Raw genomic sequence first — 12,354 nt, forward strand, 5'->3', positions numbered from 1 at the left:
CTGGTCTAAATACTAAATACATTTTAAAACCCATATCTTTAGAATGTCACAATTTGGCCCTCAAGTATACTGTGTGTTATACAATAAATAGGAAATGCAATGATATCTTCCCAATGCCTATTTTAAGCATGTGTTACATCTCATCACATTCACAACTTGAGGGGTTTCACATGCACATAATGCCCCCACAATCTGAGTTTGATATAGGCCTTCCTAATAGCAGTTCAGTGTCAAAAGCAAGGAACAATATCATCAATCACCAGTTCCTTTTTTAATAATTATGATGGGTGTCAAGGCACTTCAGAACACATTAAAAAAATTGAGGATTTTAATGAGAAGAAACATACCAGGTAAAAGAGTTTTCTGTAATTCACAATCATACTTGCCTGGTGTTTCTTTTTGAGAAGGTTCCATAGTAGTTTTTCTTTCATCTCCATTGGATTTGTTCTCTGAAACTGACTAGCTCTACTGAAGGCTTTGGCCAAAAGAATGAATATAGACACTAAGGCCTTGTTTTAACTTTGTACCTTCTGCTGGGAGATGATAGTGCCTTCCAGTTTCCTTTTCTGTCTCAACAAGGGCCGCAAGGTGGAGGTTAATTTCACCATAAGGGTTTCACCGAGCAATAACTTTGGAACTGGCATTTTCATCTCAACTTAATATTCTAGCAAGAAAGCTTGATTTTCGGTTTCCTAGTCAAGAAAAGTACTAAGCAGCAGTAAAGGTAGCATGGCTGTTTCATCTAGCTTTTCCAAAATGCTGGCAGAAGTGAGAATGGGGATGATGAGATACATTCTGGAGATGGGTAGATTGTTTCCCCATTTAAATGTGAGAGTCACTCAGCCTCATGTTTAAGCTGTTACTCATTATGTAAAGAAATTAGCCATAAGCCATAGGCAGATTAGGTATGTGGGCTTCAATTGTGATCTCTGCTATGAAGATTAAGGTCAGTGACTTTATTTTAGTTGGTTTAAGTCCCTACCTACTGATCATTTAGAACTTTCCTACTCAAACAGGTGAAATAATAATTTTCCTTCTGAATCAGTTTTAAGGTTTGATGATGCAAATAATCATTATACATGTATTTCACACAAACTGGACAATTTTAAGCATCTAAGAAATCATCTATGAACGTTTAGGCCTTGTTTGTTCTTCAAGCCTAGTAGATCTTCAGGCTGAAAAGATATATGTGATGTTTTTGAATTGAGAAATTTGTCTACTGGGTTGTATTGCCTTCGACAATACAATTTGTCTACTGTTGAGGTGTGATTTAGCATGTTTGATTTATCTTTGTAGTTTCAGTCACTAAAGATGCTATCCTAATATCTCAAAAAACTTTTAAATCTACTATCTTTAACATGGAATTGTTTTTACTGGAATATTTCTAAATATTTTAAATGAAAACAACCCATCACATTATTTACATAAATGCCATTTTAGAATAAAAAGCCAGTGGAGACACCAAGAACTTTTAACATAGTCAGTTTTATCACCCTTGACCAAATAATTGTATTTGCATTCTGTGATAGTCACATTAAAATATTAATTACAACTTTGTATTTAATCACAGATTTCATGGCATAATACATTTATCTTACTCACTGTATTTTAATCATCTTATCTGATGAATAGTTATGAACAACACAAAAACTTGTATAGTATTGCGAAATTATAGTAATAATATGTGCCATCAAGTCAATTTCATGGTTTTTCTTAGGTGAGGAATACTCAAAAGTGATTTCTCACTGCCTTTTCTATGTTGCTTACAGCTCCTGATGTTCCCAAGTGATTTCCTTTCTACGTAATAACCAGGCTTGATCCTGTTCAGTTTCTGAATTACAGGATCTGATGCCTTCAGGATGTTTAGGGCGGGTATTATGGAATTGTAGTTAGTTCTTGCGTACATGTGGATTTTAGATTTTGCTTTTAACTTAAGTAGCAGTTTGCTTTGAATTTGTTCATTCAACATTGAATCCAGAGACAGGATAAGCTCAAGTGGCTGCTGGGAATTGTTTTTATCATTTTCATCCCCCTCCCTCCAAAATCCTATCAGTTTGTCCTCAAGATTGATGGGCCACAATAAATCGGTTGTACTGGGGAAGAGCTGAAACCAGCTGCTACCTTGTATCAATAGTGTTCTCTATTATGCAAGATGCCTTCGCCTGTTTTTCAGGGATTTTCCTTCTTCACAAAACACCTTGCCATTCAGCAAGGTCCCTCAGGGACTGAAAAATCTTTTTGTTGGCTGCAGAGTGAGAAAGTTATATTTTTATCAGAAGAGCAGTTCAGCATGTTTCAGCAAAGCTAGCAATATTCAAAGCTAACAATATTCTTTACAATGAAACAACCAGGTAAGCCCTACATCAATGGTTTCCAACCACTGTTGTAGTGCAAAGAATAACTCTCAGAAATGTCAGCCAGCTTACCAGCTGTTAGGAATTGTAGGAACTGAAGCCCAAAGACTGGAGGACCAAAGGTTGAGAACCACTGCCCACAGAAGTAATATTTAACATAGTGTTCTAGAGATCATTTGAAGGCTTCTTTCAAACGGCATTCAGATATGACAGTTCCTTCACCAGTCTCCACTGTTTTTATGATTTCCATTTTGGTGGCCAGAGTTTACTTCCTATCATTCCCAGCAACAAGGCTACATTGGCTGTGGATGATTGAGGTTATAGAACTATATATCTGTCTATTGGGGTATGTTGTTGCAGAGGCATTGAGAACAGTGTCACGGTCATGATGGCATCAATTTAGTCAAGATGATATTGTTGGGGAATTATAACTGTACATGTCAAAATTATGCCCCATTTAATGAATTACAGTCAGCTTTCCATATGCACAGGTTCTGCTTTCATGGATTCAACCATTCATGGCTTGAAAATATTTTTTTTAATCCAAAAGACAAACCTATAAAAGTGACATCATTTTACTACATCATTGTACATAATGGAATTTGAGCATCCACTTGGTATCCACAGGGGGTCTTGGAACCAACCCCCAATGGAGCCTAAGTTTATTTAGCACGTTCCTTTTAACATATTAGGATAACTGGTTATATAGACTTTTCTGCTTTTCCATTTTCTTTCTGTTTTGTGTTTGTGCATGCTTAGTAAGGGATTCTGGATGCAGCAGCTGCTCACCTTGCCTGTTGAACACAGGCACACATTGAATCATATCAGCAATTTTGTATCTTTTAACATTTTGAGCAAGTTAATATTTGCCTTTCCAAGAGCTGAAATGTTGCCTAACTTTAGAAAACTGACTTTTAAAATGGCTGTACTAGAGAAATCAGGGCACTCATTTAGGTGTTCATGAAAAAGAGCAATTAATTCTTCCCTGTGCTCCTAGTAATCCAAGATGCTCTCACTTAGAATCATTCGTTTTGATCTGTTATACTGATTTTCTTTAGAATCACTGTAAACAGGGCCATTCTTTTCCCCCAAATAAAATCCATAGCAGAGTAGATGATAGTGTTTATTAACTGTCAAAAATATATGCAATCATAATATCTGTTTGTTTTGTTCTGTTAGAAATGTAGTACAATGATATGGTTGCTGATGACATGATAAATAAATAAGCCCTCATTTTTGATATATGTAATGAGAATTATTATCTTTTAGAAAATGTTGGTTTTGAAAACATCAATTAAAATCATGTCATCTAAAACATAATCCAGGGCCATTCCACAATGTCAATCACATTGATTCATGCTCACTTATTGCACCACTCAAATTACTTGTCAAAAGTATACGGCTCCGGCCCAGCATACCTGTCCGAACGTATCTCCTTCTATGTCCCATCTCGGAGTTTAAGATCTTCCGGGGAGGTCCTGCTCTCGGCCCCGCCTTTATCACAAGTGAGACTGGCGGGGACGAGGGACAGGGCCTTCTTGGTGGTGGCCCCTCACCTGTGGAATGCGCTCCCTGGGGAAATTAGGTCATCAACATCCCTCCTCTCTTTCAGAAGGAAGCTAAAGACCTGGATATGGGACCAGGCCTTTGGGTAAACTGGCAGATGGATAAAAGACAATGGTGACCAGAGTAGGAAAGGACAATGACAATGCTGGATGGATTATGGATTTATGAATTGACGACCGTTGACCACAAGATGATTTTATTGCTGCTGTTGTTTTAATTTGACTGTTTTAATTAGTTATAACTGTCGTCGTTATATTGTAAATTGTATATTGTATTTTGTGAATTGTTGGGCATCGAATTGTGCCTTTTTTAAGCTGCCCTGAGTCCCCCCTAGGGGGTTGAGAAGGGCGGGGTAGAAGCACTCCAAATAAATAAATAAATAAATAAATAAAAGCTGTATATATATACTTGCAGTGATAGATAGCCAGCTGTAAACACTGAGATCTGTAAACAGACGGAAAATTTATTTTATTTATTATTTATTTCACAGTTTTGTATACCGAGCTTCTCAACCTCGTCGAGGGACTCAGCCCGGTTTACAGCCATAAAAACATATACATTCATTAAAATATCATATATCACAAATTACAAAACAACTTTAAAAACACTAAATATAAAACTACAGTGGTCAGTCGTCCTAATAAGATGGATCTATATCCACTTCCATCCAGAGTCCTATGGTGTTGTCTCATTCCTCGAAGGCCTGACTCCACAGCCCGTTTCCTAAATGTTAGGATGGATGGGGCAGTTCTGGCCTCCAGAGGGAGAGAGTTCCAGAGTGTGGGGCCACCACCGAGAAGGCCCTGTCCCTCGTCCCCAACAGCCTCTCCAGAAAAGAAACAGAAAGTATAAACTGTGAAAATTACTTCCTTAATTAGCTGTTCACAAAACAGTTGTTGGTTGATAAGAGGCTCTCTTGCATTTTGTTTTTGTTGTCTTAGTATACATTGTATACATTGCCTATATTGTACATAGTAAGAAAGTAGGGTCATTATTCTGGCCATCATCATTTACATGAATGGTCTTAGTGTTCTGAAGAAAATAAACCACTTTTAAATGTAATGGATCCTTCAGATCCATTGCATTTAAAGAAAAATAAAATGCAATATTTCAGTGGAACAAGCCAAAAATAAAAAGACCAGTTCACACTAAATAATCTTGTAATCATTTATCCTGGAAGAGCTCCTACTCATCAGCCTTTTGGCTAGCTTCTAGCCATAGTTCCTTGTTATATGTAAAATTGTCTTGGAGCAGTTTTGACAGTGATGATTAAAAGCAGAATCTACCTGGCACCAACCATAATTAACAGTGATAGTGATCCAGGCCTTAAATCATTGGAATAGGTAACTGACTGGAAGAGATTCATATGATTGATGGTGGAGTTGAGAGAGGGATTGAGTTGAGTCCATTCCCAATCCCTTTACTCTTATTAAGAATTTGGAAATGATGCATTCTAGCATGGTATAGCTGTAATCTCCCCTTTCCAAAAAATAGTTTCAATACAGTGTTATTTTATTTTTGTAGATTGGTACATAGCTATAAAATCCAGTTGTATTGCTGTCTAAAGGTTTGTGTTTTTAAAAATGGCCCTAGAGTGATTATATTGAAGTTTGTGTTGACTGGGTACTAGCTCGACTAAGCTAGATGTTGAAAGCACAGGAACGTTATTGTCATTCTATATATAACTCTTTTGTAGTCAGAAAAGCTTTTAATGTTCCCAGCTTGAGCCAGTACTCATTAGTGAATGGTTGATGAATTCTCTATGGGAAAAGCCTGGGGATGTGGATTTAGGAGTGACAGAAAAAAGTATTATGCAGGAGACAAAAATATTTCTCTAAACTCTGCAGATTAATTGTTTGTATTGTTACAGTATTCACCAGTCTTAGTCATATCATTGTTTTCAGATTAGCTTCTTGCCTAAATTATACAGGTAAAATGCTCCGTTTCAAAATGTTTCAAATGAGAAATTTAAACTAATAAGAAAAGCAGTGAAGTTTTATATGAAAAATAAGAGCAATGTCATTTACTCTGTCCATTGTAGCGGCTTCTTATAGCTCCTGCCAAGATAATCCATTTTGTGCTTACTTTGAGTGTTAAAGGAGAAGATTCCTTTATGATCATTTGTTAGGCTATTAAAATCTCCCAATAAAACTTTCCATTTGTTCCAGAAATGTTTGCATCTCTCTCTTTTTCTTTCCTATATTTGGTGCCTCATTCTTTTCCATTTCCTGTTTTTGCTTGCCAGCACACTGTGTTGTATTGGGGAAATGTATTAACAAATAAGAATTTCAACTTGCTGGATGCATAAACACGATGAATATAAATGTTAATTTGAATTGTCAGTTCATTAGAATGATCTATTTGTTTGTTTTCTACGACTGTTTCATTGTTCATCAATAACTCTTCAGAGTTAAAATGTGCTTACGTTTAGCTACAGAGAGATGTTTTGATATAAAGTATCTTGTATAATATGAAGAGGGTATGGTTGCAGCAGTTGGCATTCATTTTCCAGAAAACCTAAGTGGAGAAATAACAGAAGTAGAAAGCAGTTAAATGTTGTTACCTAAATAATTAAACAGTTATGACCATGTTAATGTCACTTCAGTGCATTGCGCACCTGATTGTATTTTAGAATTTGCGTTAAGATTGTATATGCTGCACTTAAAATATAGATGTGCTTTTGAAAGCTGACATACTAAATCCTTTGTTTGGCTTGTCCAATTTATTTTGATTATATTAAATCATATTTATCTACTTGTCTAGATAAGCATTTTCATTATACTATTTTTTGAAGCCACATAACATATTCTTAGAACGGGATTTGTAAGGCTTCTGTTTTGACGACAACTGATATCTCTCTCTTTTAGATAGATCTGGCTTGTATATAAATTAAGTAGTGTGTGTGGACAAAGGAGGATTGAATGTTGGGAGACCAAGATTCAAAAACCTGCCCAGTTAGAGAAACCCACTGAGTGACCTTGGTCAACTTATACTCTTTCAGTCTCTGAAGAAGGCCATAGCAAACTCCAACTGAACAGATATTGTCAGGAAAACCCCATGATAGGTTCGCCTTAGTCAGAATCTACTTGAAGGCACACAACAATAACAATAAGGGGGATGTGGACTCAAGAACAGTTAAACTATAGTTGAGACACACCACATGCTGGCCCACTAACCGTTTAATTTGCTATTATGCCATAGTAGTCAGATAGGTACAATGTACTAAGGTACGTTTGTTCCAGACCTTCCCATAATTTAACACTAGGCAGTATATGTTCTCTTTCAAACAGTATTAGGAATAGTCTTAGTCTAAATGCAACTGCTCAGTCTCAGCTGGTACGGATCTTTTGATTCAATGGTTTTAGTAAGTGTCAACTTACTTTTCCACAGTTGATATAATAGATTTGCTATATCTGGGAATAGCAACTGGATATAGACCATACAACAGTAGTAAAAAAAACTACAGTAGATGTGGGGGTCTGTTGTTATCCCTACTTCCCCATCTTTCATTGACTGCACACATATTGAAAAATAGCCAATGAGCAGCAAAAATTAAAACCAGGTGACTTTTAGGTGATTGTGTATGGGAGTGGGAGTGAAAGAAATTTTCTCCTCATTTTTTTTGTTGAAAAGTTTGTGGGCTCCTGGTTCTGTTTTTCCTTTTTTAATTTTTGAGCAGTCTGGGTACTAACTAACATTACATAGTGGTTTGAGTGTTGCACTGAGACTCTTGAAGACCAAATTTCAAGTCCTTGCTTAGTCATGAAAACCAGGTGGGTGACTTGGGCCAGCTAAACTTTGTCAGCCTATGAAAAAGGCATTGCAAAACCACATTTGAAGAACTGTTGCCAAGAAAATGAAAAAATGTAGAAAGGAAGACATAGCTGAAGCCGTTTCTTTCTGTTTGTATGTTTCTTTGCTTTTGCCATGCAACAAGAAGTCATTTGTTCTTTCAACTCTCCTGTTGTCATTCTTTCCCCATCCTTCTCTAATAGTTGCATTCCCATCACGCTTACAGAAGGAGAATAAACTACAATGTTGTCGTTTATTGTCAATTTTAATCTATTTTACTGCTAGAGGTTCTTAGAGTTACTTGGATTTCAGTGGAATAGAACTGAATAAATTCTAGACATTTGTTGTTTTCTAAATATTTGAATGTCAATAATCTAGAAATCTGCTACTTGCATTAAAATATTTGTTTGAGATATAATTGTTCTGGTGTTTTATTTTAGGAACTCTTTTGTTCATATTCAATCTAAATCTCACCATTATCTTCAGAAGAGCTTACTTAATACTAGCTCTCTGTCTAAAGCAATTGAGCATTGTATTGGGAGACTTTCTGTACAGAGCACTGTTCTAATTAAACTTTTATGACAAAAGGCATTTAAAAGATGACTGCCTAACCATCTTTTATGCACGTCTGAACAACTGAAGAGTATCGAAGTTGACATAAGTGTTTTAATGATTTTGAACAGTTTGTTTAGAAGAAGTAGATGAGTGCACTTTCTACCCTAGGAAGAATTAAACATTCAAATACCATATGACCTTTGGTTCATAGGAAATTCCTGACATTAATAAAATGTATAAAATGTGTTTTGTTCTGTGAACATTGTTTATCTAGTCTTCAGGGTATTATCATAACTTTTGTTTATGTATAGCTGTTAAAAAACTTCCCATAAAATAACCGCACAAGATTAGCCTTCAATGTGAAGCTATTGAAGCAGTTGCTTAAGAGTTTTGGTTGCTTAAATTTTGATTATCTGAGAGTCTACTGTATTTATATTTTGAAATCAAACCACTAGTCCTATTCTTTTGTCTGAATTCAAGACAAAGTGCTGAAACATGTACTATTCTGTTGCTTATAGCTTTTACTTCATACTTCATTTTAGTAAATAAGAATACAGAGATATTGGAAAGCCTGATAAATTATTTTACCGTTAAAAAGTCAAAAGGATCCTGAGCAGAAAGTTTTAAAAGTCCTGATCTAAATGATAGTAGCAGATATTGCTACTATGAGCATCGTCATCTTTCAGTTCTTTAGAAAACTTCAATAATAATTGTAGTATGTGACATATCATTTTATAATATCTCGTCTCAGAAGCGAAATTACTTTATATATTTTGTTTTTGTTATATTTAAAAGTCTCGGTGAGCTTTAATTATCGTTCTCTATTTAAATACATTTTAATTGTTGATTCAGACTTATTTTTACTCAGGTTTCATTTAAGTCAGGTGTTAGGGTTTTTATTTTAAAACCTGATATATGTAACAGTTTTAATGGGAAACTATCATCTACCATCCAGGGTGGGGGAAAGTCCCTTACTACCATAAAAAAACTAAAGTTTTTTGGTAGTTTCCCAGCTGGCTATAATTTTGGTATTATTTTTATAGTGTGCATTAGCTTCATATTATTTATTATATTTCAACTGATAAGCTGTTAGATTGACAAATCCTGGTAAAATTGTAAGTACTATTGTACAAATTGAGCTGTTCAGCCCTGTATGAATGTGCTTTGATTCTTTGGAAGAAATAAACAATACATTAATTGTTCTTGGTAGCTACGCTGCATACCTTTTCCCCCTTGTCCTTTGTATTTGTGCAGTATAGCTCACAACAACTGTGCAATACATAGCTCACAGAGCAAAGCAGGCTTGTTCACTTGTGAGCTTTCTATCTCTGGGTGTTAAGTACAATAACTTTAGTGTCACAAGAGCCTACACATAGGCAGTTGATGGAGTTTTTCTGGAATGACAGTGGCGTCTGCTGAAATCAGCAGGATAAGCAATTGCAAAAATGCTTTTTAGCTGCCAGTTCTCAAAAATGTCATGTTATGGCTGCTAAATACCATAAATAACAGAATTGGGATGTAGGATTTGTTGAAAGTATAAAGCAGTATTTTTGCCTCCTAAATTATGCCATATTCTATGACAGTTTAAAAGACTGATCTCTCATTCTCAATTATATGTTGCCAGAAAACTATTGTCATTGTCCAGTACATGAAGTATAACACCTTACTACTTCTAACAAGTGTCAGTAAAATCATATAGTCTGTGATGCAGAAGAAAAAACAAAGCTGACATTTTAGCTGCATGCCTGCTGTTTAATTCTGGTTGTTGCAAAACATGTGAAGCATCTACTTCTTAAAACCAATACACTTACAGTTTGTAATATTATTGAGTAAAAAGTAGTGAAGATGACAAATTGAATGACTCTCGCACAATGTGTATGACTCCTCGGTGCACTCATAAATCTAGTTCATGCCAAATGAAGCTTGTTAATCTTTAATTTCCCACTAATCTGTTTATGATTGCTTCTGTGTTAACAAGTTACTTCTGTAGAAGACAATCTTAATGCTTGCTTTAAATGTCAATAGAAGAAGTTGAGTATTTTATTTTCCCCCATATATTAATATATTTATATTAAGTTTGTATTTGGCAGAAATAGCAGGGACTTCCATTTATTATCCCATAACTTAATATTCTCCTTATGATATTTGTAACACTCCCTGCTTCCATGGGTTCCTTAAATTACAGAATATAGAGTTGTAAGGAGTTTCATGGGCCATCAAATCTAGCCTTTTGCTCTAAGCAAGATCTTTATCTAACTAGCAGATATCAGGATAATTGATGTCCCTCATACCGACCAGTTCTTGCTTTCTGAGATTTGTCATGATAAGGGTCATACTATGTCAGAAATGACTTGAAGGTACATAGCAACAATAACAACATGGTTCAAATTAAAAGTTTTGTGATCTGTCTTGTTTCTGAAACCAATGTGTTTTTTTCCTAGAAAAAAGCTAAAGGGCATGTGTTATTTGACAAAGTGTGTGGGCATCTTAACCTACTGGAGAAGGACTATTTTGGCTTGTTGTTTCAAGACAACTCAGATCAGAAGGTAAGTCCTGGGTTTTGAACCATGCTTTTAAATGGGAATATTTATTTATGTGCTCAGTTGTAAACATTTCTTCCATTTACTATAGAATTTTACAGTTTTGCACAAAAGGCTGGTGACTTAATTCCATTCCAATGGAAGCCCAAAATATGAACAATGACTATTCAATCCTGTTTTCAGTTATGTAACCCCATCCCCCAAACAAAGTATTTCATTATTTTTCCTAGGCCTCATCTATACTGCCATATAAAATCAAGATTATCTGTTTGAACTGGATTGTATTTGTCTACACTGCCATATAATCCAATTCAAAGTAGATAATCTGGATTTTATATGGCAGTGTAGGTGGGGCCCCAGTTGCTTCTTCCCGCTTTGTCTTTTGTGTTCATGAACCAAGACAGAAACTGCTGAAGAAGAGAGTGTTGTCTGGAAGGTAATTTTACTGAGGATTACTCACACTTGCTGTTTAGCTTATTGAGAATGTATTGTTCAAAGACTGCTCAGCACTGTCTACCCTATGCAAAATAAGAGCAAGAGTTTTAGCATTGAAAGTAGCTAAAGGCCAGTGCTGATCTAGCAGGTTCATGTATGCACTCACAAGTGTGCTCTGGATAGCCCTTGGGCCTCACGAGTCACACTGAGGGGCACTGCACTGTCGTTCTCTTTCTCACTCCCCGGGACTCTGTCCCCACAGCTCCACGTCAGTCAGTGCCAGACACCCTAAAGAGAAGCCTCCTGAGGCCTCCTCCAGAAAGCCTCCCCCCAAAATTACTGAGTTCCTGATAGAGCACCTCTCTTTGCTCTCTCAGCTTCGGCCGCCCACTTCCCTTTGTCTACCGTTTTTCCTGCATGGCAAAAGGAGGCTGGACTGAATGACCTCTGGGCTTTCTGCTATTATTATTATTATTATTATTATTACAACAAAGGGGTACTTTGATTGTGTTTTTCCCTTTCCTGAATGGCCCCAAGGGTCTTCCACTTACATACCTTTAAGAGTATGCAGATTAAAATAGTTCTTCATTTTAAATATTGTATTTATTTCATATTTTCTGTTCTTAGTCCAGCCTGGTATCTTCCACTCGTCCTGCAGCAGATTATGAGGAAATCCTTTGAATCTCTTGCCACCTGCACTAAGAGATTGTTGATATAGAAGTTTGTCTTACTAGCTGCTGTAGTGTCAGATAGAAGAGCTTGTGATTTAGAGGAACTTCTGTGCAAACATCTCCTCCCTGCCTTTTACAGTTCTACTCAGATATAGTCATCTGAGGATTCTTGAGATAATCTCCTTTCTTTGCAAAGTAATAGCACCCTTCCATCTATCTTCGAGCATATGTCTTTGCATACTTTATCCAATATCTGTGAATTAGGAGGAATGAACATTGCTTTCTCTAATCTTCAGGATCATAAAATCATAGAGTTGGAAGAGACCTCATGGGCCATCCAGTCCAACCCCCTGCCAAGAAGCAGGAATATTGCATTCAAAGCACCCCTGACAGATGGCCATCCAGCCTCTGTTTAAAAGCTTTCAAAGAAGGAGCCTCCAC

General features: G+C 36.2%; 1 protein-coding gene across 18 annotated transcripts in view; it reads left to right on the forward strand.

Annotated features, from left to right (window-relative positions):
* The window catches only part of EPB41L2 (erythrocyte membrane protein band 4.1 like 2), a 112,313-nt gene that overhangs the window by 40,479 nt on the left and 59,480 nt on the right, over nt 1-12,354 (forward strand). For all 18 annotated transcript variants that reach the window (XM_060753349.2, XM_060753347.2, XM_060753356.2 and 15 more), the window contains one exon: nt 10,709-10,813. In XM_060753349.2, coding sequence (XP_060609332.2) covers nt 10,709-10,813 — 105 coding nt within the window. The remainder of the gene's footprint in view (nt 1-10,708; nt 10,814-12,354) is intronic.

The sequence above is a fragment of the Anolis sagrei genome, chromosome 1 (genome assembly GCF_037176765.1).
Source record: "Anolis sagrei isolate rAnoSag1 chromosome 1, rAnoSag1.mat, whole genome shotgun sequence".
In the NCBI taxonomy this organism is placed as follows: domain Eukaryota; kingdom Metazoa; phylum Chordata; class Lepidosauria; order Squamata; family Dactyloidae; genus Anolis; species Anolis sagrei.